The sequence below is a fragment of the Cervus elaphus genome, chromosome 19 (genome assembly GCF_910594005.1).
Source record: "Cervus elaphus chromosome 19, mCerEla1.1, whole genome shotgun sequence".
Taxonomy (NCBI): domain Eukaryota; kingdom Metazoa; phylum Chordata; class Mammalia; order Artiodactyla; family Cervidae; genus Cervus; species Cervus elaphus.
The window spans coordinates 79284358-79311342 of record NC_057833.1 but is presented as its reverse complement, the minus strand read 5'-3'; the positions used below and the strand labels follow the sequence as shown (position 1 = coordinate 79311342).

Sequence of the window (26985 nt, the reverse complement as noted above, 5' to 3'; positions counted from 1 at the left end):
CAGAATTTTCCACAATTTATTGTGATCCACATAGTTAAAGGCTTTGGCATAGTCAATAAAGCAGAAATAGATGTTTTTCTGAAACTCTCTTGCTTTTTCGATGGTCCAGCAGATGTTGGCAATTTGATCTCTGATTCCTCTGCCTTTTCTAAATCCAGCTTGAACATCTGGAAGTTCATGGTTCACATATTGCTGAAGGCTGGCTTGGAGAATTTTCAGCATTACTTTACTAGCGTGTGAGATGAGTGCAATTGTGTGGTAGTTTGAACATTCTTTGGCATTGTCTTTCTTTGGGATTGGAATGAAAACTGACCTTTTCCAGTCCTGTGGCTGCTGCTGAGATTTCCATATTTGCTGGCATACTGACTGCAGCACTTTCACAGCATCATCTTTCAGGACTTGAAATAGCTCAACTGGAATTCCATCACCTCACTAGCTTTGCTCGTAGTGATGCTTCCTAAAGCCCACTTGACTTGACATTCTAGGATGTCTGGCCCTAGGTGAGTTATCACACCATTGTGATTATCTGGGTTGTGAAGATCCATGGTAGGTGATAAATAAATAACATGTAAATGTCTATGATAGGTGATAAATAAATAACATGTAAATGTCTAATAAGCCCTCATGACAACCTAGCAAGTGGAGAGGAGTTCTCATCCCTACCTTAGAGATGAGTAAACTGATGGCAGGGGGAGGGAGACTGCATGACCTGGGGATGATTACACAGTTGTCTAGGGAAAGAGAGGAGATTTGAATCAAATTCTGAATGATTCCACTAGAAGATTCCTCCCAAGATCAAGGTATTTCCTCCCTTGGAGGCATGTACGTTTTTAACCAACAACTCTATAATTTAGAAAAGGAAACTGTGCCCCATTTTGGAAAGGTGGTGAGGCAAATGCAAAATATAAATCAAGAGCATATTTAGAAGAAAAAGCAATGAAGTCTACAGCAGTGGAGTCTGGAACCTGAAGATCAAGACGTAAGGAGCAGGTTGAGGTACATGGCTCTGACTCAAGTCTGCAGGGAAACTTGTGCTTTGGACTGCTTCTCCAACTGAATACCTGAGTTCATTTTCAGGATTAGAGGGATCCCCATCAGTCTGGATACAGGGCGCTGACAGGGAAGGTGGTGTACCCCCAGGATGGACACAGCGCAACTCCCCACTGCTGCTGGACTGCATGTCCCAGACACTCTGTATTTCCTCTTGAGGTGGAGTCAGCAAGTGAGGGCAGGCTGGGCAGGGAAAACAGGTAGTGGATGACTGTGCACAGACTCATGTAAGGGTCTGCATCTGAGTTAAGACAAGTTGATGTATCCAATATTTAGTATGGATTTGAAAATAAAGACTGGTGGTAGAGACTACATTTTTCTTTGTCTTGCTCCATCAACTAAAGCAGGATCTCTGACCTCCCCTTCCCTTTGAAGGCCACCCTTCAACTATTTCTTGAATTTCTCAAGCTGGTTCTTGCACATATTCACCCACATGTCATTTCTGCTACCTCTGGCTTGGGCCATGCCTCTTCCTGTGTGTCACCTCCTGCTTCTGCCTCCCCTGAAGCCCACTGAGGGCCCTTCTCCACTCTCACTGTGTCAGAAGCTCATGGGAAGTATTAGCCCCCAGACCAAAGGGTATCATCTTCCATGGATACCTAAGATTTCAGCAACATTTTCTCTCCACTGCTACTGCTCCTGCCTTGGTACCTAGGTGCCTGAGTGTGTGGAGACCCAGACTGTGCTCTCTAAGCTGCCAGACCACCCTGCAGTGGCTGCCCTGCCATCCCCCTGCCCTCAGCCCCCAGCAGCACATCCCCTGCATGTAGATACACTGAGCCCTCAGCATGCTCAAATCTGGGCCTCTTTCTGCATCTAACTCCCTCTCTTCTCCTGACCTACATATGACCCTGCTATTTTGTGAAAACTGCTCAGGCTACCTTTCTACTTACAACTCCCTCCCTAGAACTCAGACATGAATCTTTGGGGTTAAACTTATGGAAAATTCTGAGCGATGGTCACCAGATTCTGTGCAGCCTTGCCCACTCCTTGAAAAAACAGTTCTTTGTTCCTGGGCCCATCTTGTTGTCCTACTGTCTCTTCCCCTTAGGTTGAGTCCCCAGAAGATACTCAGGCTCTCAGATAGACAGACGTCCACTAGTCCTGCCCACCAACCCAGCAAAGGTGACTCCCAGAGATGCAGATGGCTGAGTCCCCAGCCCTGCCGCATTCCTGTGGCTTTCCCTACATTATGTTCATTTGAGAGACTCTTTCCTCCATCCAGATGCTGCATGTGCCCATCTCCCAGGGTTAGGCTTCATTCCTGCTCTATTGGTAAGATTTCTTTCTTAACTCCCTATGCAGCCTGTCCAGCCAAACTCAGAGATCCAAATCAGAGTGTTCACATTACAAATGGAGAAACTACTTTAACTCCCATCCTAGTAACTGAGTTGATGTTAGAAAGTTACTGCCAAGTCTGCAGTGAGTAAAAACAATCAAGTAATAATAAAATAATCAAAGGAGTGTGGACCCTCTTCTCATGGACACACCTCACCTATGTCTGTCTGTGTCCATGTCACAACCACCAAATAAACAGACATTTAATACTCTTTTTCATAGATGTTTACAGTCCTGTGTAAATCATTAAACCACTTTTGTGTTAAGGGTTGTCATTGAATTTTAACAAAAAAGAAGACATTCCAAGTACTAAACGATGATTGAAATTCTCCCAAACCCTTAGTCATACTATCCTGAAATACGGTTGTGTATATTTGCCTAAAACTTCTTAAAATGACAGAGCATTGGCTGATTTCCAAAAAGTTGCAGTTAGGAGACTGGTCTGGACTAAGTAATATGAAAACACAGTCTGATTCCTATATTACTGATTCTGTTAGCATTTAATTTTGATGGTCTCTATTTATTTATTTATTTTCATTTATTTTTATTAGTTAGAGGCTAATTACTTTACAATATTGTAGAGGTTTTTGCCATATATTGACATGAATCAGCCATGGATTTACATGTGTTCCCCATCCCGATCCCCCCTCCCACCTCCCTCTCCACCTGATTCCTCTGGGTCTTCCCAGTGCACCTGCCCTGAGCACTTGTCTCATGCATCCAACCTGGGCTGGTGGTCTGCTTCACCCTTGATAATATACTTGGTTCAATGCTATTCTCTCAGAACATCCCACCCTCACCTTCTCCCACAGAGTTCCAAAGTCTGTTCTGTACATCTGTGTCTCTTTTTCTGTTTTGCATATAGGGTTATCGTTACCATCTTTTTAAAACCCACATATATGTGTTAGTATACTGTATTGGTATTTATCTTTCTGGCTTACTTCACTCTGTATAATGGGCTCCAGTTTCATCCATCTCATTAAACTGATTCAAATGAATTCTTTTTAATGGCTGAATAATATTCCATGGTGTATATGCACCATAGCTTCCTTATCCATTCGTCTGCTAATGGGCATCTAGGTTGCTTCCATGTCCTGGCAATTGTAAACAGTCCTGTGATGAACATTGGGGTGCACATGTCTCTTTCAGATCTGGTTTCCTCAGTGTATATGCTCAGGAGTGGGATTGCTGGGTCATACAGCAGTTCTATTTCCAGTTTTTTTAAGGAATCTCCACATTATTCTCCATAATGGCTGTACGTTTGCATTCCCACCAACAGTGTAAGAGGGTTCCCTTTTCTCCACACCCTCTCCAGCATTTACTGCTTGTAGACTTTTGGATAGCAGCCATCCTGACTGACGTGTAATGGTACCTCATTGTGGTTTTGATTTGCATTTCTCTGATAATGAGTGATGTTGAGCATCTTTTCACGTGTTTGTTAGCCATCTGTATGTCTTCTTTGGAGATATGTCTGTTTAGATCTTTGGCCCGTTTTTTGATTGGGTCATTAGTTTTTTTTTCTGGAATTGAATTGCAGGAGTTGCTTGTATATTTTTTACACTAATCCTTTGTCCATTGCTTCATTTGCTATTACTTTCTCCCAATCTGAGGGCTGTCTTTTCACCTTGCTTATAGGTTCCTTTGTTGTGCAAAATCTTTTAAGTTTCATTAGGTCCCATTTGTTTATTTTTGCTTTTATTTCCAATATTTTGGGAGGTGGGTCATAGAGGATCCTGCTGTGATTCATGTTGGAGAATGTTTTGTCTATGTTCTCCTCTAGGAGTTTTATAGTTTCTGGTCTTACATTTAGATCTTTAATCCATTTTGAGTTTATTTTTGTGTATGGTGTTAGAAAGTGTTCTAGTTTCATTCTTTTACAAGTGGTTAACCAGTAAACAAAAGCCCAACACCAGATGGCTTCACAGCTGAATTCTACCAAAAATTTAGAGACAAGCTAACACCTATCTTACTCAAACTCTTCCAGAAAATTGCAGAAGGCCAACTTCCAAACTCATTCTATGAGGCCACCATCACCCTAACTCCAAAACCAGACAAAGATGCCACAAAAAAAGAAAACTACAGGCCAATATCACTGAGGAACATAGATGCAAAAATCCTTAACAAAATTCTAGCAAACAGAATCCAACAACATATTAAAAAAATCATACACCATGACCAAGTGGGCTTTATCCCAGGAATGCAAGAATTCTTTAATATCCACAAATCAATCAAAGTAATACACCACATTAACAAATTGAAAGATAAAAACCATATGATTATCTCAATAGATGCAGAGAAAGCCTTTGACAAAATTCAGCATCCATTTATGATAAAAACTCTCCAGAAAGCTGAAATAGAAGGAAAATACCTCAACATAATAAAAGCTATATATGACAAACCCACAGCAAACATTATCCTCAATGGTGAAAAATTGAAAACATTTCCCTTAAAGTCAGGTACAAGACAAGGGTGCCCACTCTCACCACTACTATTCAACATAGTTTTGGAAGTGTTGGCCACAGCAATCAGAGCAGAAAAAGAAATAAAAGGAATCCAGATAGGAAAAGAAGAAGTAAAACTCTCACTGTTTGCAGATGACATGATCTTCTACATAGAAAACCCTAAAGACTCCACCAGAAAATTACTAGAGCTAATCAATGAATATAGTAAAGTTGTGGGATATAAAATTAACACACAGAAATCCCTTGCATTCCTATACACTAACAATGAGAAAACAGAAAGAGAAATTAAGGAAACAATACCATTCACCATTGCAACAAAAAGAATAAAATACTTAGGAGTATATCTACCTAAAGAAACGAAAGACCTAGATATAGAAAACTATAAAACACTGATGAAAGAAATCAAAGAGGACACAAATAGATGGAGGAATATACCGTGTTCATGGATTGGAAGAATCAATATAGTGAAAACAAGTGTATTACCCAAAGCAATCTATAGATTCGGCGCACTCCTTATCAAGCTACCAACGGTATTTTTCACAGAACTAGAACAAATAATTTCACAATTTGTATGGAAATACAAAAAACCTCGAATAGCCAAAGTAATCTTGAGAAAGAAGAATGGAACTGGAGGAATCAACCTGCCTGACTTCAGGCTCTACTACAAATCCACAGTCATCAAGACAGTATGGTACTGGCACAAAGACAGAAATATAGATCAATGGAACAAAATAGAAAGCCCAGAGATGAATCCATGCACCTATGGACACTTTATTTTCGACAAAGAAGGCAAGAATATGTGATGGAGAAAAGATAATCTCTTTAACAAGTGGTGCTGGGAAAACTGGTCAACGACTTGTAAAAGAATGAAACTAGAACTCTTTCTAACATCATACGCAAAAATAATCTCAAAATGGATTAAAGATCTAAACATAAGACCAGAAACTATAAAACTCCTAGAGGAAAACATAGGCAAAACACTCTCCGACATATATCACAGCAAGATCCTCTATGACCCACCTCCCAGAGTAATGGGAATGAAAGCAAAAATAAACAAATGGGACCTAATTAAACTTAGAAGCTTTTGCACAACGAAGGAAACTATAAGCAAGGTGAAAAGACAGCCTTCAGAATGGGAGAAAATAATAGCAAATGAAGCAACTGACAAAGAATTAATCTCAAAAATATACAAGCAACTCCTGCAGCTCAATTCCAGAAAAATAAACAACCCAATCCAAAAAATGGGCCAAAGAACTAAACAGACATTTCTCCAAAGACATACAGATGGCTAAAAAACACATGAAAAGATGCTCAACATCACTCATTATCAGAGAAATGCAAATCAAAACCACAATGAGATACCAACTCACGCCAGTCAGAATGGCTGCTATCCAAAAAATCTACAAGCAATAAATGCTGGAGAGGGTGTGGAGAAAAGGGAACCCTCTTACACTGTTGATGGGAATGCAAACTAGTACAGCCACTATGGAGAACAGTGTGGAGATTTCTTAAAAACCTGGAAATAGAACTGCCATATGATCCGGCAATCCCACTGCTGGGCATACACACCGAGGAAACCAGAATTAAAAGAGACACGTTTACTCCAATGTTTATCACAGCACTGTTTATAATATCCAGGACATGGAAGCAACCTAGATGTCTTAGCAGACGAATGGATAAGAAAGCTATAGTACATATGTACAATGGAATATTACTCAGCCATTAAAAAGAACACATCTGAGTCAGTTCTAACAAGGTGGTGAAAGTGGAGCCTGTTATACAGAGCAAAGTAAGTCAGAAAGAAAAATACCAACACAGGATACTAACACATATATATGGAATTTGGAAACATAGTACCGATAACCCTATATGTGAGACAGCAAAAGAGACACAGATGTATAGAACAGTCTTTTGGACTCTGTGGGAGAAGGCGAGGGTAGGATGATCTGAGAGAATAGCATTGAAACATGTATATTATCATATGTGAAACAGATCATCAGTCCAGGTTCGATCCGTGAGACAGGATGCTCAGGGCTGGTGCACTGGGATGACCCAGAGGGATAGGATGGGGAGGGAGGTGGGAGGGGGTTTCAAGATGGGGAACACATGTACACCCATGGCTGATTCATGTCAATGTATGGCAAAAACCACTACAATATTGTAAAGTAATTAGTCTCCAATTAAAATAAATTTTAAAAAATTTAAAAAGAAAGAAAGAAAAAAGGAAGAAGAAAAGCCTGCCATTGAAAAGGCACCTGGCATGAGTATATTATGAAGCTTTGTAGTGTAATGAAAAGGACTCTGGGTATGGAGAAATAAACCCAGGTCCACAGGCTAATTCAATTCTTGGGAATAAGCCACTTTTAGTTGCCTTATTGCATTTTAGCAACATCACCTGTGAAAATGAACCTGCCATCTCATGATGCTCTTGTGAGGATCACCATGAGAAGATTAATAATTGCATTTTAGTTGTTCAAGGGGTGTAAAGATACCTTGCAAATACAATAAAGGCTGTAGTGTTACATTAATCAGATAATTAATAATTTTATAACTTTAATATGATCATCTCAGACTTGGGAACAGAAAATTGTGAAAGGAATAAAGGACTTCCCTGCTGGTCCAGTGGTTAAGAATCCTCCTGGCAATGCAGGGAACACAAGTTTGATCTCTGGTCTGGGAAGATCCCACTTGCCTCAGGGCAACTAAACCTGTGCCACAACTACTGAGCCCACCCTCTACAGCCCACATGCCACAACTACCAAAGCCACCACAATAAGTCTGCCCACCACAACTAGAGAGTAGCCCCCACTCACCATAACTAAAGACTGCACATAACAGCAAAGGCTCAGCATAGCCAAAATAAATAACTATTTCAAAACATATTACCTAGTTTAATCATCTCTTTTAATAAAAATTAACCAGTTGATTTTGATACCTTCCCTTTGCAGTGTGGCAACTGGACCGATTTGAGAACTGCCATCCACTTAACTTAAGGAGAAAGACCTTTTTCATGAACTCATCACAGATTTGTCTGAGTTCTTGCTTGTGACCAAGAACTTAACTAAACTCTGATAGAAAGCTCAGTACTCAGAAGTTTCCTTCAAGTCGTGGATATAGACCAGTGGTGACCATGTAGCCAGAGACATGTCAAAGCAGATATAAACAGATTGCACTGGAAGCTTTGGGGATGATATAACCAAGGAGCCTAGAGAAAGTCAACAGTGAACCCTACTTTACCTGGACAAATGACGGGTTACAATGTTAAACATATGTAAAAATTTAAAAAGCAAGGGAAGAAGAATAGATTCTATTTTACTATAAGGACTCTGCAGTGATGAGCTGCTGTTATGTAGTTTCATAAACACAGTTTGGGTAGCTAGCTTGTCCTGGCCTTCCAGGAAATGAATCATATTTAGATCCCAAGAGCTTTGATCTCAAAGCCAGTTTTAGTTTAAACACCAAAATATTCCATAACAGTAGATCATTTCTCTCTGTGTGTCTAAGCTTCCTATCTGTAAAGTGGAGATGACAATAATAGTGTCCCACTAATGGTGTTACTGTGAAGATTAAGTATCAGAGCTTAGAACAATGCCCAGGACAAAGTTAAGGGTTCAATAGATATTGGCATATCAGTGCAAGAAGACCAATTGTCACTGAAAACTCACATGAAGTTATGAATGTCAAGGCAGAAGGTGAGGGGAAGTGCGTAGGTCAGATTAACCAGAGAAACAGAACCAGTGGATGATAGACATTAATAGATTTATTGCAAGGAACTGGCTTATGCTGTTGTGGGGGGCTAGCTGCACAAGTCTGAAATCCCTAGAGCAGCCCCTCAGGAAGGTCAGACTGGAACCCTCCAGTGGAACTAAAGTTAAATTATGATCCCAAGGCAAAATTTCTCCTCCCTCAGGGAAGCCTCATTCTGCTCTTTAGGCTTTCAACTGATTATATCAGACCCACCCAGATTGTTGAGGAAAATCTCTATTTGAGATTCTTTGACAGCTTTATTTAATTGACATATAAAGAATTATACATATTTAATGCATATGATTTTATGAATTTGGACCTGTGAAACCATCACCAGAATCAAGGTAACAGACAGATCCTACACATCCCAATGTTTCTTTATGTCTTTTTGGCTTGTTTTGTGATATAAACATGTGACATGAGATCTACACTCTTAACAAGTTTTGAAGTGCACAGCACTAATGTTATAAGCTATAGGCACAGTGCTGTACAGCAGGTCTCTAGGGCTAATTAACTTGAGTGACTAAAACTTTGTACACACTACAACAGCACCCAATTTCGCCCACCCCTCAGCAGCCTCTACTGTATTATCTGCTTCTATGAGTTTGACTGTTATATATGCCTCATAAAAGTGGAATCAGACACTATCATCCATCAGTAACTGGCTATTTCAGTTAACATAATGCCCATCCACGTTACAAATGGCAAGATTTTCTTCTTTAAGGCTGAATAATACTCTTTAAAATTTTTTTTTAATTACAAAACTATGGTAACACATTTACAAGAGACTTGGAAAATATAGAAGAAAGTTACATATAGCTCCACTATATAATTATTTTTAAGTAGATAAAATTAAGATTTTTAGCTGAAGTTTCAATATCAAACTCTCAAAAATTAATAGACTCAATACAGAAAAATAGAAGGATATAGTAGATCTGAAAAGCACTAAGAACCAGTTGAACATAAGAGTTATATAATTTTCACACAACAACAGGATACAAATTCTACTCAAGTTCTTATAGACTATAAACCAGGAGACACAGGAACACATCCAGGGACATAAAACAAGGTGCAAAAATTTCATGGTTTAAAGGTATTGAAATTATACAGAATCTGTTCTATTACTGTGGAATTATGTTAGAAATCAATATCATAAGATACTTGAGAATAACCCACATATTTTCAAGTGCAATGTGACATTTACCAAGAAAGATCTTGACTTAGCTATTGAAAGCCTCAATAAATTTAAAAGACTAAAAAGACACAGAGGGTGATTGCAGAGAAGAAAGCATATAAATGAGAAGCTAATATCAATATTAGAAAAAAAAAACACCATGCTCATTAGAATCACATCTGGAGCTTTGGAGAAAAAAAAAATACCTGGGCACTTGCATTTTTCAAAAAATTCCAAGATAATTCTAATGTGCATCTGGATTTTTAAAAGTGATTACAGGTTTTTCTATTAAATGATAGTTTTATTGATATAGAAGTCTATTATTTTCTGTTGACCAATCATGATAGTTACAAAATCACAGTATTAAAAGATGCTTATCAGTTATCACAATCAATAATATGACAAAAAATAAAAGATAATTACAATTCCAAGCCATAATGGAAGCATGATTAACCTAACAGTATAAAATGGTGGCAATGTTTAGTTGCTAAGTCGTGTCTAACTCTTGTGACCCCCTGGACTGCAGCCTTCCAGGCTACTCTGTCCATGGGATTTTCCAGGCAAGGACACTGGAATGGGTTGCATTTCCTTCTCCAACAATATAAAATAATTACATACAATTTATGGGGTTAAGTAGAGTGATATGATAAGTAGAAATGCATACATGTTCATGTTTTCTTCCACTTGGCCAGTCTAGGTATTTTGGTTGGTGCATTTAATCCATTTACATTTAAGGTAATTATCAATATGTAAGGTCCTACTACTATTTTCTTAACTGTTCAGGGTTTACTTTTGTAGATCATTTCCTTCTCTTGTGTTTCCTTCCTAGAGAAGTTCTATCACAATTGGTGATAAAGCTGGTTTGGTGTTGCCAAATTCTCTTAACTTTGGCTTGTCTGTAAAGCCTTTGATTTCTCTTGTCAAATCAGAATAAGAGTCTTGCTGGGTAAAGTATTCTTGGTTGTAGGTTCTTCCCTTTCATCCCTTTAAGTATATCATGCTATTCCCTTCTGGCTTGTAGAGTTTCTACTGAGAAATCAGCTGATAACCTTGTGGGAGTTCCCTTGTATGTTATTTTGTCATTTTGCCTTGTTTTTAATATTTTATCTCTGTCTTTAATTTTGGCAATTTGATTACAATGTGTCTTGGTATATTCCTCCTTGGGTTTATCCTGCCTGGGACACTCTGCATTTCCTGGGATTTGTTGACTATTTCCTCTCCCATGTTAGGGAAGTTTTCAACTATTATCTCTTCAAATATTTTCTCAGGTCTTTTCTCCCTCTCTTCTCCTCCTGGGACCCCTATAATGCAGATATTGGTGTATTTAATGTTGTCCCAGAGGTCTCTTAGACTGTCTACAGTCTTTTTTCTTTCATTCCTTTTTCTATATTCTGTTTTGTGGCAGTGATTTCTACCATTCTGTCTTCCAAGTAACATATTCATTCTTCTGCCTCAATTATTTTGCTACTGATTCCTTCCAGTGTATTGTTCATCTGTCTGTTTGTTCTTTGGTTCTTCTAGGTCTTTGATAAACACTCCTTGCATCTTCTCTATTCTTTTTCCAAGATTCTGGATCATCTTCACTATCATTTTTCTGATTTTCTTTTCTGGAAGGTTGCCTATCTTTACTTCATTTAGTTGTTTTTCTGATGCTTTATCTTATCCCTTCATCTTGGAAATAATCTGTTGCTTTTTCATTTTGATTAAATTTCTGTGATGTGGCTTTCTTCTGGTAAAAGGAAAATTATAATTCTTGCTTCTTCTATCTGTCCTTTGGTGGATGAGGCTTAGGGCCTTGTGTAAGCTTCCTGATGGGAGGAACTAGTGGTGGGAAAATTGGGTCTTGCTCTGGTGGGTAGGGCCATGCTCAGTAAAATTCAATCTGACTGTCTGCTGATGGGTGGGGCTGTACTCCTTCCCTGTTAGTTGTTTTGCCTGAGGTGACCCAACCCTGAGGTCTACAGGCTCTATGGTAGAGTTAATGGTGACCTCTAAGTGGGTTTATGCCAAGGGGCACCTCCCAGAGCTGCTGCTGCTGCCAGTGCCCCCATCCCCACAGTGAGCCACCACTGATGCATGCCTCCACAGGAGACTCTACAACCCTAGAAAGTAGGTCTGGTTTAGTCTCCTGTGGGTTCACTACTCCTTTCCCCTGGGACCTGGTGCACATAAGATTTTGTTTTTGCCCCCCAAAAGTGGAATCTCTGTTTCCCTTGGTCCTTTGAAAGGTCTGTAATCAAATCCCACTGGCCTTCAAAGTCAGATTCTCTGGGGACTCCTAATCCCTTTGCCAGATCTCTAGGCTGGGAAGCCTGAGGTGGGGCTCAGAACCCTCACAACAGTGGGAGAACTTTTTTGGTATTATTGTTTTACAGTTTGTAGGTCACCTACTCAGCATGCTTGGGATTTGATTTTACCATGATTGCACCCCCTCCTACCATCTCACTGCAGTTTCTCCTTTGTCTTTGGACAAGGGGTATCTTTTCTGGTGGATTCCAGCATCCTTCTGTCAATAGTTGTTCAAAAGTTGCAATTTTGGTGCTTTCACAGGAGAAGATGAGTGCACATCCTTCTATTCTGCCATCTTGAGTCAATCTCTAAGGCTAAATAATATTCTATTGTACAGGTATACCACATTTTCTTTAGCCATACATGGGTTGTTTTCCTATCTTAGCTGTCATGAATAATGCTGCTGAAGGTAGCATGGGAACGAAGGTATCTCTTTGAGATCTTGACTTCAGTTCTTTGAATATATACACAAAAATGAGATTGTTGGATCACATAGTGGTTCTATTTTTGATTTTTTAAGGAACTACCACTGTACTCTTTTCCTTCGATGCTGCATTGTTTTATATTCCCACCAACAGTTACAATGGCTTGAATTTTTCCATATCTTTGTCAACAATTGTTATCTTTTGCATAACTGTTATCCTAATAAATATGAGGTTGTATCTCATTGTCATTTTGATTTGCATTTCCTAATAGTTAATGACTATGAGCATATTTTCATCTACCTGTTGGCCATATGTGTATCTTCTTTGGAGAAACATATTCAAGTTCTTTGACAATTTTTAAATCAGGTTATTGGGGAATTTTTTGGTAATGAGTTGTAGGATTTCCTTATATATTTTGGAAATTAATCCCTTATTAGATATACAGTTTGAAAATATCTTCTCCCATTCTGTAGGATGACTTTTCACTTTATTGATGGTTTCCTTTGCTATGCAGAAGATTTTTATAGTTCCTGTAGGAGTTTGATGTAGTCCCACTTGTCTATTTTTGCTTTTGTTGCATGTGCTTTTGGTATCATAGCCAAGAAATCATTGCCTAGGCAAACGTCAAGAATATTTTCCCCTGTTTTTTTTTTTTTTTTTTTCCCTAGGAGTTTTACAGTTTCAAGTCTCATGATTAAGCCTTCAATCCATTTTGAGTTGATTTTTATGTATGATGTAAGGTAGGGATTCAATTTCATTTTTTTGGTATGGGGATATTCAATTTTCAAAAAATCACCTGTTAAAGGGACTACATTTTCCCCACTGTGTATTTATGACACCTTATCAAATATCAGCTGACCATACATGCATGGCTATTTCTGGGCTATCTATTCTGTTCCATTGGCCTACAGATCTGTCTTTATGGGAGTACCATGATGTTTTAATTCCTATGGCTTTGTAATATATTTTGAAATCAGAAAGTGACATCTTCAGCCTCATTCTTTCTCTCAAGACTGCTTTAGGAATTCTGTGTCAACAAAATTCAACAACTTTTCATGGTAAAAATGCTCAAAAAATTAGAGATTACTTCAACATAATAAAGGCTGCATATGACAAGCCCACAGCTAATATCTTACTCAACTGTGAAAATGTTAAAGCTTTTTCTCCAAGATTAGAAATGAGACAAGAATGCTTGCTCTTGCCCCTTCGTTTCAACATAATGCTGAAAGTCCATGTCAGAGCAACTGGACAAGAACAAGAAATAAAATCCATCTTTTCACTTTCTATATGTCTAGTCAAGTCTTTAATCTCTCTAAACCTGTGACCAATGTGGAGTCTAAGATGGCGGAGTAGGACATGCACTCATCTTCTCCTGTGAGAACTCCAAAATTAAAACTCACTGCTGAACAACCATCAACAGGAGACTGTTGGATCCCACCAAAAAAAGATACCCCACATCCAAGGGCAAAGGAGAAGTGCCAGCAAGATGGAAGGAGGGGTGAAATCACATTGAAAATCAAACCCCATATGCACCAGAGATGCTCAGAGGGCTCAAACAAAACCTTGTGTGACCAGGACCCAGAGACCCCACAAAGACTGAGCCAGAAATGTGTTTGAGTGTCTCCTGTGGAACTACAGGTCAGCAGTGGCTTAACACAGCGGCAAGGGCTCTGGGTGCAGGAGACCTGGTCACACACCCTGTGGCATAAGCCCTCTTGGAGGAAGTCACCATTAACCCCACCACAGAGCCACCAAGCAGATGTCCCACAAACTGCAGAACAATTATATGAAAGAAATTCTCTCACTGTTAAGAAAGTTCTAAGACTCACAACAGATTTCCCAACCCAGGGATCTGGCAAAGGGACTGAGAACCCCTAGCGAATTTGACTTTAGAGGTCAGTGGGATTTGATTACAGAACTTATACAGGACTGGGGAAACAGACTCTTGGAGGGCACAAACAAAACCTTGTGCACACCAGGACCCAGGAGGAAGGAGCAGTGACCCTACAAGAGATTGAGCCAGACTTGCCTGTGAGGGTCCAGGAGTCTCTGGCGTGGGTAGGTGGTGGTCTGCTGCAGGGTGGGGCACTGAGTGTGGCAGCGCATGCATGGAACCTTTTGAAGGAGGTCACCATTATCATAGTAACTTCCACCATAGTTTTGTCTCAGGTCAAACAACAGGGAGGGAACACAGTCCCACCCATCAACAGAAAATTGGATTAAAGATTTACTGAGCATGGCCCTGCCCATCAGAACAAGACTCTATCCCCTACAGTCAGTCTCTCCCAAAGGGAAGCTCTCCCAACAGGAACAGAATGATCTCTGTTCATTTCCAAGGCAAGTCATTCAATATTGCAGTAATCCAAGTCTATGCCCATCAGTAATGCTGACAGTTTTATGAAGACCTACAAGACCTTTTAGAATTAACACCCCCAAAAGATGTCCTTTTCATCATAAAGGGCTGGAATGCAAAAATAGGAAGTCAAGAGATACCTGGAGTAAAAGGCAAATTTGGCCTTGGGATAAAAAATGAAGCAGGGCAAAGCCTAACCGAGTTTTACCAAGAGAACACACTGGTCATAGCAAACACCCTCTTCCAACATTACAAGAGAAGACTCTACACAAGGACCTCACCAGATGGTCAATACTGAAATCAGTTTGATTATATTCTTTGCAGCCAAAGATGGAGAAGCTCTATACAGTCAGCAAAAAAAAAAGACCAGGAGCTGACTGTGGCTGAGATCATGAACTCTTTATTGTAAAATTCAGACTTAACTTGAAGGAAGTAGGGAAAACCACTAAATCATTCAGATATGATGTAAATCAAATCCCTTATAATTATACAGTGGAAGTGACAAATAGATTCAAGGAATTATATCTGATAGACAGTGCCTGAAGAACTATGGATGGAGGTTGATGACATTGTATAGGAGGTAGTAATCAAGACCATCCCCAAGAAAAAAGAAATGGAAAAAGATGGAAAAAGCCAAAATGGTTGTCTGAGGAGGCCTTACAAATAGCTGAGAAAAGAAGAGAAGCTAAAGGCAAAGGAAAAAAGGAAAGATATACCCATTTGAATGCAGAGTTCCAAAGAATAGCAAGGATAGTTAAGAAAGCCTTCGTAAGTGATCAATGCGAAGAAATAGAGGAAAACAATAGACTGGGAAAGACTAGAGATCTCTTCAAGAAAATTAGAGATACAAAAGGAATACTTCATGCAAAGATTGGTACAATAAAGGACAGAAATGGTATGGACCTAGCAGAAGCAAAAGATATTAAGAAAAGGTGCCAAGAATACACAGAAGAACTATACAAAAAAGATCATGACCCAGATAACCGCGATGGTGTGATCACTCACCTAGAGCCAGACATCCTGGAATGCAAAGTCAAGTGGACTTTAGGAAGCATCACTACAAAAAAAGCTAGTGGATGTGATGGAATTCCAGTTGAGTTATTTCAAATCCTAAAAGATGATGCTGGTAAAGTGCTGCACTTAATATGTCAGCAAATCTGGAAAACTCAGCAGTGGCCACAGGACTGGAAAAGGTCAGTTTTCATTCCAATCCCAAGAAAGGCAATGCTGAAGAATGTTCAAACTACTGCACAATTGCACTTATCTCACAGGCTGGCAAAGTAATGCTCAAAATTCTCCAAGCTAGGCTTCAACACAAGATGAACTGTGAACTTCCAGATGTTAAACGTGGATTTAGAAAAGACAGAGGAATCAGAGGTCAAATTGCCAACATTCGTTGGACCATCAAAAAAGCAAGAGAATACAAAAAAACAAAACCTTTTGTTTTATTGATTACGCCAAAGCCTTTGACTGTGTAGATCACAAAAAAAACTGTGGAAAATTCTTCAAGAGATGGAAATACCAGACCACCTTACAGGCCTTCTGAGGAATCTGTATGTATGTCAAGAAGGAACAGTTAGAACCAGACATGGAATAACAGACTGGTTCCAAATTGGGAAAGGAGTACATCAAGGCTGTATATTGTCACCCTGCTTATTTAGCTTATATGCAGAGTACATCATGTGAAATGTCAGACTTGGTGAAGCACAAACTGGAATCAAGATTTTGGGGAGAAATACCAATAACCTCAGATACGCACATGACATCACCCTTATGGCATAAAGTGAAGAGGACCTAAAAAGCCTCTTGATGAAAGTGAAAGAGAACAGTGGAAAAGTTGGCTTAAGACTCAGCATTCAAAAAACTAAAATCATGGCATCTGGTCCCATTACTTCATGGCAAATAGATGGGGAAACAGTGGAAACAGTGAGAGATTTTATTTTTGAAGGCTCCAAAATGACTGCAGATGGTGACTGCAGCCGTAAAATTAAAAGGGGCTTGCTCCTTGAAAAAAAAGCTATGACCAACCTAGTCAACATGTTAAAAAGTGGAAACATTACTTTGCCGACAAAGGTCCATCTAGTTAAAGCTATGGTTTTTCCAATGGTCCTGTATGGATGTGAGAGTTGGGCTATAAAGAAAGCTGAGCACTGAAGAATTGATGCTTTTGAACTGTGGTGTTGAAGAAAACTCTTGAGAGTCCCTTGGACTGCAAAGAGATCCAAATAGTCCATCCTAAAGGAAATCAGTCCTGAATATTCTTTGGAAGGACTGATGCTGAAGCTGAAACTCCAATCCTTTGGCCATTGATGCAAAGAACTGACTCCTTGAAAAGACCCTGATGCTGGGAAAGATTGAAGGCAGGAGGAGAAGGGGACAACAGAGGATGAGATGGTTGGATGGCATCACCAACTTGATGCATGTGAGTTTGAGCAAGCTTCGGGAGTTAGTGACGGACAGGGAAGCCTGACCTGCTCAGTCCATGGGGTCACAAGAATCAGACATGACTGAGTGACTGAAGTGAACTGAACTGAACCCTGTGACTGATATCTGTAAATGATAACAATAATATTGTCACTTCAAGATTAATGTACAGGATTAGAGACCATAAAAGCGAATTACTTAGCCCAGAGATAAATCCACGAACCTATGGACACCTTATCTTTGACAAAGGAGGCAAGGATATACAATGGAAAAAAGACAACCTCTTTAACAAGTGGTGCTGGGAAAACTGGTCAACCACTTGTAAAAGAATGAAACTAGAACACTTTCTAACACCATACACAAAAATAAACTCAAAATGGATTAAAGATCTAAATGTAAGACCAGAAACTATAAAACTCCTAGAGGAGAACATAGGCAAAACACTCTCTGACATAAATCACAGCAAGATCCTCTATGACCCACCTCCCAGAATATTGGAAATAAAAGCAAAACTAAACAAATGGGATCTAATGAAACTTAAAAGCTTTTGCACTACAAAGGAAACTATAAGTAAGGTGAAAAGACAGCCCTCAGATTGGGAGAAAATAATAGCAAATGAAGAAACAGACAAAGGATTAATCTCAAAAATATACAAGCAACTCCTGAAGCTCAATTCCAGAAAAATAAATGACCCAATCAAAAAATGGGCCAAAGAACTAAACAGACATTTCTCCAAAGAAGACATACAGATGGCTAACAAACACATGAAAAGGTGCTCAACATCACTCATTATTAGAGAAATGCAAATCAAAACCACAATGAGGTACCATTACACGCCAGTCAGGATGGCTGCTATCCAAAAGACTACAAGCAATAAATGCTGGAGAGGGTGTGGAGAAAAGGGAACCCTCTTACACTGTTGGTGGGAATGCAAACTAGTACAGCCACTATGGAAAACAGTGTGGAGATTCCTTAAAAAACTGGAAATAGAACTGCCATATGACCCAGCAATCCCACTTTTGGGCATACACACTGAGGAAACCAGATCTGAAAGAGACACGTGCACCCCAATGTTCATTGCAGCACTGTTTATAATAGCCAGGACATGGAAGCAACCTAGATGCCCATCAGCAGATGAATGGATAAGGAAGCTGTGGTACATATACACCATGGAATATTACTCAGCTGTCAAAAAGAATTCATTTGAATCAGTCCTAATGAGATGGATGAAACTGGAGCCCATTATACAGAGTGAAGTAAGCCAGAAAGATAAAGAACATTACAGCATACTAACACATATATATGGAATTTAGAAAGATGGTAATGATAACCCTATATGCAAAACAGAAAAAGAGACACAGAAATACAGAACAGACTTTTGAACTCTGTGGGAGAATGTGAGGGTGGGATGTTTCAAAAGAACAGCATGTATACTATCTATGGTGAAACAGATCACCAGCCCAGGTGGGATGCATGAGACAAGTGCTCGGGCCTGGTGCACTGGGAAGACCCAGAGGAGTCGGGTGAAGAGGGAGGTGGGAGGGGGGATCGGGATGGGGAATAAGTGTAAATCTATGGCTGATTCATATCAATGTATGACAAAACCCACTGAAATGTTGTGAAGTAATTAGCCTCCAACTAATAAAAAAATTAAAAAAAAAAAAAAAGCGAATTACTTGGGTTCATATGAAATGATCAGCTAGAGCAAACTCTAAAGTTTAACTTCTGTTCATTCAAAGATTACCTATTGTTAGATATGTAGTTTAGAAAACTTGCTTCACCTATCTGTGCCTTGGTTTCCTCATCTGTAAAATGGGCATAATGAAAATTGTTCTGGGTAATACGTGAATCTGGGTAAAGTATTCAGAACAGTTTCTGGCACATAGTAAGCACTGTATGTGTTGTAATTATTATAATTTGATGTTTTGTGGCTGGGTGGAAATTAGGTAGGTAGGAAACCTGGACTTCATCTCCATCCTGTACTGGATGAACTTGTAGGAGTCACTTCCCTTCTCTTTCATTAATTTCCGTCTCTGTAAACAAGGGCGTTGATAAGACCATCTATCAAGCTTAGACATTTTAAGATGATAAACTCCACTGTGAGCTTAAGAACTCGAGAAGGCCTCCTGGCTTGTAGATAGTTTTGAGCTGCTACTCTCTCACCAGTCTGTCAAGGCTTCCTTATTGATTTATACCAAGAACCCTGCCTCTGTCTCAACTTTTCTGCAGAGCAGTTGATCTGTTTACTCTTCACCAAGATGCATTCTTCTGTCAGTTGCATCAGAGCTGTCATATAAGCCAGCTTCATGGCAGGGAGAGAGAGGAAAATAGTGTTTTTATGTTTATGCCTCACTGTGTCTTCCTTCCTCTGGGATCCCTTCTGAAAAAGGTCAAAACAGAATTCTGCAACTGCCCTGATGAGAAATGACACTGATTGAAGAAGCAGAGCCTATGTAAGCAGTCGTGCCCACCCAATGAGGCGGGGCCTGGAGCCCTGCTGGGCCTGACTCATCCTCCACCCCAGGGGGGTTCTGCCCCTAAAGAGAGCAAACGTCTTGAACGTCATGGCAGCAGATGGAAGAAGGGCAGTAACTAACAGAAGCATGATTGGAAACCTAAGACAGGGCAGAGAAGAAGTGATAGTTCTGCTTCAGGTTCAGTGACAAACCAAAGTATTATATACATTCTCTCCTGCTTTGCCTATATTCTTCTTTGTTTGTTTGTTTTTGTTTCATTTATTTATATTTGTTGGAGGCTAATTACTTTACAATATTGTAGTGGTTTTTGCCATACATTGATATGAATCAGCCATGGATTTACATGTGTTCCCCATCCTGAACCCCCCTCCCACCTCCCTCCCCATCCCATCCCTCTGGGTCATCCCAGTGCACCTGCCCTGAGCACTTGTCTCATGCATCCAACCTGGACTGGCGATCTGTTTCACACTTGATAATATACATGTTTCAAAGCTATTCTCTCAGATAATTGCTTTACAATGACGTGTCAGTTTCTGCTATACAACAAAGTGAAATCAGCCATAAGTATACATATATCTCCATCCTCTTGGACCTCTGCCCTCCCTATCCCACCCACCTAGGTCATCACAGAACACAAAGCTGAGGTCCCTGTGCTATATACACAGCAGCTTCCCACTAGCTAGCTATTTTACACATGGTAGTGTTTACATATGTCAATCCTACTCTCCTGCTTTTCCTATATCCTAGGGAAGAGTTAAAAAGAAACACAGTAAGACACAAGGGAGTGTAGAATAGTCTGCTTTCTCTTCTCTTCACTTACTGGTTTTGACCCCTTTGCATTTTTATCTGCTTCTCCCCAAGACAGAAGACTGGGTATCTGACCATCAGACTCAGGTGTCCCAGGGCTGAGTTCACTCCTGGGCAAAGTTAAGAGCCTAAAAGAAAGAGCCCCAGGAACACACTTCCTTCTCTTTCTGTGTCCAAGCTGGACAAGCTTTCCTTTGCTTCTGGCTCCAGGCAATGACTGTGTGAGTGCCAGGGTCAGTGGGCAGGAGCTGACAGAGAGAGAAAAAAAACCCCTGTGGTGAGTAGCTGAGATCAGTGGACAAGTGTTTGACAGTGTGCTGTTCACAGAGTGCTTCCTGAGTGATGTTACCCACTGGATGGAAGTTGATAAATCCACTGTGACAGAAAATAAATGAGTAGGAATAAATTTGAAAGAAAAGAAAGAAAGTGAAAGCTGCTCAGTGGTGTCTGACTCTTTGCGACCTCAAGGTCTATACAGTCCATGGAATTCTCCAGGCCAGAATACTGGAGTGGGTAGCCTTTCCCTTCTCCAGGAGATCTTCCCGACCCAGGGGTTGAATCCAGGTCTCCTGCGTTACACGCAGATTCTTTACCAGCTGAGCCACAAGGGAAGCCCAGGAATAAGTTTAGGGGGAGATTATGTTTTGTTTGGGGCAGTATTTCATTTTAGGTCTGTGCAGTATCCCACAGAATCAGAAAATAGATTTACACATCAAGTTTGCCAGGAAGGACTGACCAGCATGTTCTTCATCCCATGAAAAAGCCAGGATGCCCCATGTACCCCAATATTCCAGGGAAAACCTCTGAGGTAAATGTCTCATTTACTCCCTTGAGCTTATCTGAGGTCTGGGGTTCCTGATTGCAAATCCCTGGTTTAAGATGTAGAAGTGATATTTGAAGTGCTTGAGACCCTAGTCCAACCTCCACACTAGAAAATATGGGGACTCCCTCTTTATCTAAGAGCATGTGACCAAGCAAAGGGGTGGCTACTGATTTAACCTGCATTACTCTGCAAAGTGTTACTTGGGAGCCCAGAAGGTAGCATTAGCACTATTAGATGGAGCCCTCCTGTTGGAAGGTCGTGTCTTAACTGTGGTGGATGCCTGCTTTTTAACCAATGTAACTCACCTCTTTGTTTTTCACCCATTTTTTGCTTGGGTATAATTAATGATTTCACTTTTTGGCTCTCTTACTCATTTTTGTTAGCATTGCTCTTTTGCCTGCAGAAAAAAAAAAGAAAAAGAAAATGTGATTCATATGATCAAATCATTGCTGTCACTGTGGAAGCTACAGGCATGAACTCAGGCAACCTGGTTCCATCTGCAAACCACAGAGGGTCTGCTGTGGGAAAAGCATTAGAGTTGGAGTCAGGATACCTACTTTCAAATCCCAGACTTTTCATTCACTGCGTGGTACCTTTGGCAAGTCACTTATCTCCTTTTGGTCTTACTGGCCTTATCTGAAAAATGGGCAAATTATTAGTCACTGTTGCAGAACAGGGCTTCTGGAGATCATGGCAAAAATGCTAAGTAAAGCCAGTGGAAACCAAAGGCATACATCATCCCACAGGCTGCAATCTTAGACTTTTGACCCAGAAAGTTTTCATTGTCTTCAGCTGCTGTGGACACATTCTTAAGTTTAAAAAAAAAAAAAATACTTCTTTTCTATTGCAGTGCATAGTGTGGGACTGGGACTCCAATGGCAAACATGACTTCATTGGAGAATTCACTTCAACCTTCAAGGAAATGAGAGGAGCAATGGAAGGCAAACAGGTACGTGGTGAGCACCCTGTGGTATTTCTCCAAGACTCGCCTGTCACGATGCCTCGTTAGCACCCAGACAGAGCAGCTAGAGGTGAAATATTAGTGTATAATTAAATGAGGCCAGGAGGGAGCATGGAGGGATCCAAAACCCAGGTTCTAGTGCCAGCCCAGCCTGCAGCAATTAGTGTGACTTTGGACAGGACCCTGCCAGTGTGATACCATTCCTCCACTGGCAAAGTGGAGAAGTCGAATGAGGATGGTTCAAATTTTCTTTAGCTGTGTAGCCCTGGACAAGTGACTTAGTCTCTCTGTGCCTCAGCTTTCTCACTTAAAAAAATTAAGGTGATAATGGTACCTACCTGTGAAGACTAAATGAGATAATTCATGATTCGCACTTGGCAGTGTGTCTGGCACTTACAAAATACGCACTATTGTTATTATCTAGTAGCAGTACTCTTTCCAGCTCTACATTTCCATAACCTGATAGCGTTAATTACACATTTAATGCTTTGGACAAACTGATTCCTTCAAGTTTGAATTTTGGGCACCAGATTTTTATCTCGTCTCACCATTTCATTCTTACGCTCTTGATACCAAGACATAAATCTGAACACTACCACATACCACAGGGGCACATAGGGATTTCACTGCATCATGCAGAAGCCTGCCCCTTTTCTGTGTATCTTTCAGGCACCTGTACTTTGATAGATACATACACGCATCTATTATTTGGTTGCTGTCGTCCGGACCCTGACCATGTAACTTCTGCTGTGACCTGTTCAGGGTTCACCTGCCCAACTTCAGCCACAGAACCTGAGTCTCTTTGCTTGAGAGCTTTTTCTGGCTGCTGAATCCTGCTCTGCACCTGCCAACAGCATGCTGACTGTGTTGGGGAAGATGTACATATTTCAGACAGCTGCCCTCAAAAAATAGCTAGTGGTAAGCAGGATATAACACCCCATCTCTATTGCCCTTCAGGCAGCAGAACTCTGAGGTGTGCTCTGAGCAGCTGCCCACAGCTCACCAGCAGGGAGTGGCCCTGGCTGACATTGGCATCCCTGACTTGATCACACACTCCTTTTTGACTGCTTCCCTCTCCCAGTTCCCCACTCTTGTACTATTGTTTCCTGGAAATACGGACTAGATGAATTGTTGTTCTTGTTGTTGTTGTGCAGTTGCTAAGTCATATGTGACTCTTAGCGACCCCATGGACTGCAGCCTACCAGGCTCCTCCGTCCAGGGGATTTTCCAGGCAAGAATACTGGAGTGGGGTGCCATTGCCTTCTCCGTGGATAAACCATAGTTTTAACTATATTGACCTTTGTTGGCAAAGTGATGTTTCTGCTTTCTAATACACAGTCTAGGTTTGTCATAACTTTCCTTACAAGGAGCAAGCATCTTTTAATTTCATGGGTACAGTCACCATCCACAGTGATTTTGGAGACCAAGAAAATAAAATCTGTCACTGTCTCTACTTTTCCCCCTTCTATTTGCCATGAAGTGATGAGACCAGATGCCATGATCTTCATTTTTGAACGTTGAGTTCTAAACCAGCTTTTTCACTCTCCTCTTTCACCTTCATCAAGAGGCTCTTTAGTTCCTCTTCACTTTTGGTCACTAGAGTGGTATCATCTGCATATCTTAGGTTGTTGATATTTCTCCTGGCAATCTTGATTACAGCTTGTAATTCATCTAGCCCAGCATTTCACATGATGTACTCTGCATGTAAGTGAAATAAGCAGGGTGACAATATACAGCCTTGTCATACTCCCTTCCCAGTTCTGAACCAGCCCATTGTTCCATGTCCAGTTCGAACTGTGCTTCTTGACCCACACACAGGTTTCTCAGGAGACAGGTAAGGTGGTCTGGTTCTCCTATCTCTTTAAGAACTTCCATAGTTTGTTGTGATTCACACAAAGGTTTTAGCACAGTCAATGAAACAGAAGTAACTGTTTTTTGGGAACTCCTTTGCTTTCCCCATGATCCAATGAATGTTGGCAATTTGATCTCTGGTTCCTCTACTTCTTCAAAACCTAGATTGTATATCTGGAAATTATCAGTTTACATACTGCTGAAGCCTAGCTTGAAGAATTTTGAGCATAACTTTGTTAGCATGTCAAATCAGCACAATTTTATGGTAGTTTGAACATTCTTTGACATTGACCTTCTTTGGGATTGGAATGAAAGCTGACCTTTTCCAGTCCTGTAGCCACTGCTGAGTTTTTCCAAATTTGCTGGCATATTGAGTACAACACTTTAACAGCATCATCTTTTAGGATTTTAAATAGCTCAGCTACTTGAACTTAAATCTTTGCTTCAGCATTAGCTTCTGGAAGAACTCAAACCAAGATACCTGCCATCCTTACTCTGGGACCATGAGACCCATAGACCAGAAAAGAATGATAGCAAAGAAAGACTTTTTCTGTAAGAGATAAGACTCTGTGCCTGGTCTGCTTAGAATTACTGCTCAGGGAAAATGTCCCAACTCATTGTTCAAGTCTCTCCTTTTAGATATTAAGTCAAGATATAGCCAGCCTGGATGGACATAAATTAATATCCTTTAGGATCAGAGTCTTAATCAGAATCAGACCATTTGTTGAATACCTTTCATTGGCCTGAGACATCAAGGGCAGTTTTCCACATAGCTTCCACAACCCACTCTATATACTATTGTACACCCAGCATTGCAAGAAATTTTTCAGATGCACAGAGGCCTTCACCCATGAGCAGACTTTCTCAGTTTCAGGACTATAATTAAAATCAACAGTAAACTATAAATAAAGTGACTCCCCAAATAACTAGGAATTTATCCAGAGATGTTGTTGGTTCTTTGAATACACAAGACAAGGCCCCTTTGAGTTAATAAATTAATGACAGTTATCCACATCACCCTCTGGAGTTTTAAAGAGTTATACCAAGGTTTGCCTTGTTCTCCTTTCCAAAGAGAAATAAACAAACCAATAAACATGGGAAATATTACATCTTTAGAATGCTGGGAACATATTAAAAGTAAGATTGTAGCATACATCAAAATTGAAGCATACTGAAGTCTGATGCTTTAAAACAAACAAGAAAGAGTCTTTAAGTGCCTCTGAGGAAATGGATCATATGTTCTTTTTTTTTTTTTTTTTCATTTATTTTTATTAGTTGAAGGCTAATTACTTCACAACATTGCAGTGGGTTTTGTCATACATTGACATGAAGGAAATGGATCATATGTTCTTGTTCAGGCATTAAGATGTGTCCAAATCTCTGCAGCCCCAAGGACTGCAGCATGCCAGGCTTCCCAGTCTTTCACTATCTCCCTGAGTTTGCTCAAGCTCATGTCCACTTAGTCAGTGATGCCATCAAACCATATCATCTTCTGTCATTCCCTTTTCCTCCTGACCTCAATCTTTCCCAGTATCAGAGTGTTTTCCAATGAGTTGACTCTTTGCATCAGGTGGCTAATGTACTGGAGATTCAGCTTCAGTATCAGTCCTTCAAATGAATATTCAGGGTTGATTTCCCTCAGGATTGACTGGTTTGATCTCCTTGCTGCCCAAGGGACTTTCAGAAATCTTTTCCAACACCACAATTTGAAAGCATCAATTTTTCAGCACTCAGCCCCTTCTCTACGGTCCAACTCATGAGATGTGAATCTGTACGTGACTACTGGAAAAACCATAGCTTTGACTATGCGGACCCTTGTTGGCAAAGTGATGTCTCTCCTTTTTTAATACGCTGTCTAGGTTTGAACTGTGGTATTGGAGAAGACTCTTGAGAGTCCCTTTGACTGCAGTGAGATCCAACCAGTCCATCCTAAAGAAAATCAGTTCTGAATATTCATTGTAAGGACTGATGCTGAAGATGAATCTCCAATACTTTGGCCACCTGATGTGAAGAACTGACTCATTGGAAAAGACCCTGATGCTGGAAAAGACTGAAGACGGGAGGAGAAGGGGACGACATAGGATGAGATGGTTGGATGGCATCACCGACTCAATGGACATGAGTTTGAGCAAGCTCCAGGAGTTGGTAATGGATAGGGAAGCTTGGCGTGCTGCAGTCCGTGGGGTCGCAAAGAGTCAGACATTACTGATCAACTGAACTGAACTGAACTAGGTTTGTCATATCTTTTCTTCAAAGGAGCAAGCATCATTTAATTTCATGGCCGCAGTCATGGTATGCACTGATTTTGGAGCCTAGGAAAAGGAAATCTGCCAGTGGTTCTACACTTTTCCCCTTCTATTACCCATGAAGTGATGACTGGATGCCATGAATTAGTCTTTTCAATATTGAGTTTTGAGCCAGCTTTTCACTCTCCTCTTTCACCCTCATCAAGAGGCCCTTTAATTCCTCTTTGCTTTATGCCATTAGAGTGGTATCATCTGCATATCTGAGGTTGTTGATATTTCTCCTGGGAATCTTCATTCCAGCTTGTGCTTCATCTAGCCCAGCATTTTTGCATGATGTACTCTATATATAAGTTAAATAAGCAGGGTGACAATATACAGCCTTGATATACTCCTTTCCCAATCTGGACCCCAGTACATTGTTTGATGTCTAGTTTGAACTGTGACTTCTTGACATTCTTAACTTCCAGTTTCTCAGGAGACAGGTAAAGGTGGTATAGTATTTCCATTTCTTGAAGAATTTTCCACAGTTTGTTGTGATCCACACAAAAGCTTTCACCT

The 26985-nt window shown here is 40.3% G+C and overlaps 1 protein-coding gene across 6 annotated transcripts in view; it reads left to right on the top strand.

Annotated features, from left to right (window-relative positions):
- The window catches only part of CPNE4 (copine 4), a 656552-nt gene that overhangs the window by 581336 nt on the left and 48231 nt on the right, over nt 1–26985 (top strand). For all 6 annotated transcript variants that reach the window (XM_043875010.1, XM_043875009.1, XM_043875011.1 and 3 more), the window contains exon 8: nt 22220–22318. In XM_043875010.1, coding sequence (XP_043730945.1) covers nt 22220–22318 — 99 coding nt within the window. The remainder of the gene's footprint in view (nt 1–22219; nt 22319–26985) is intronic.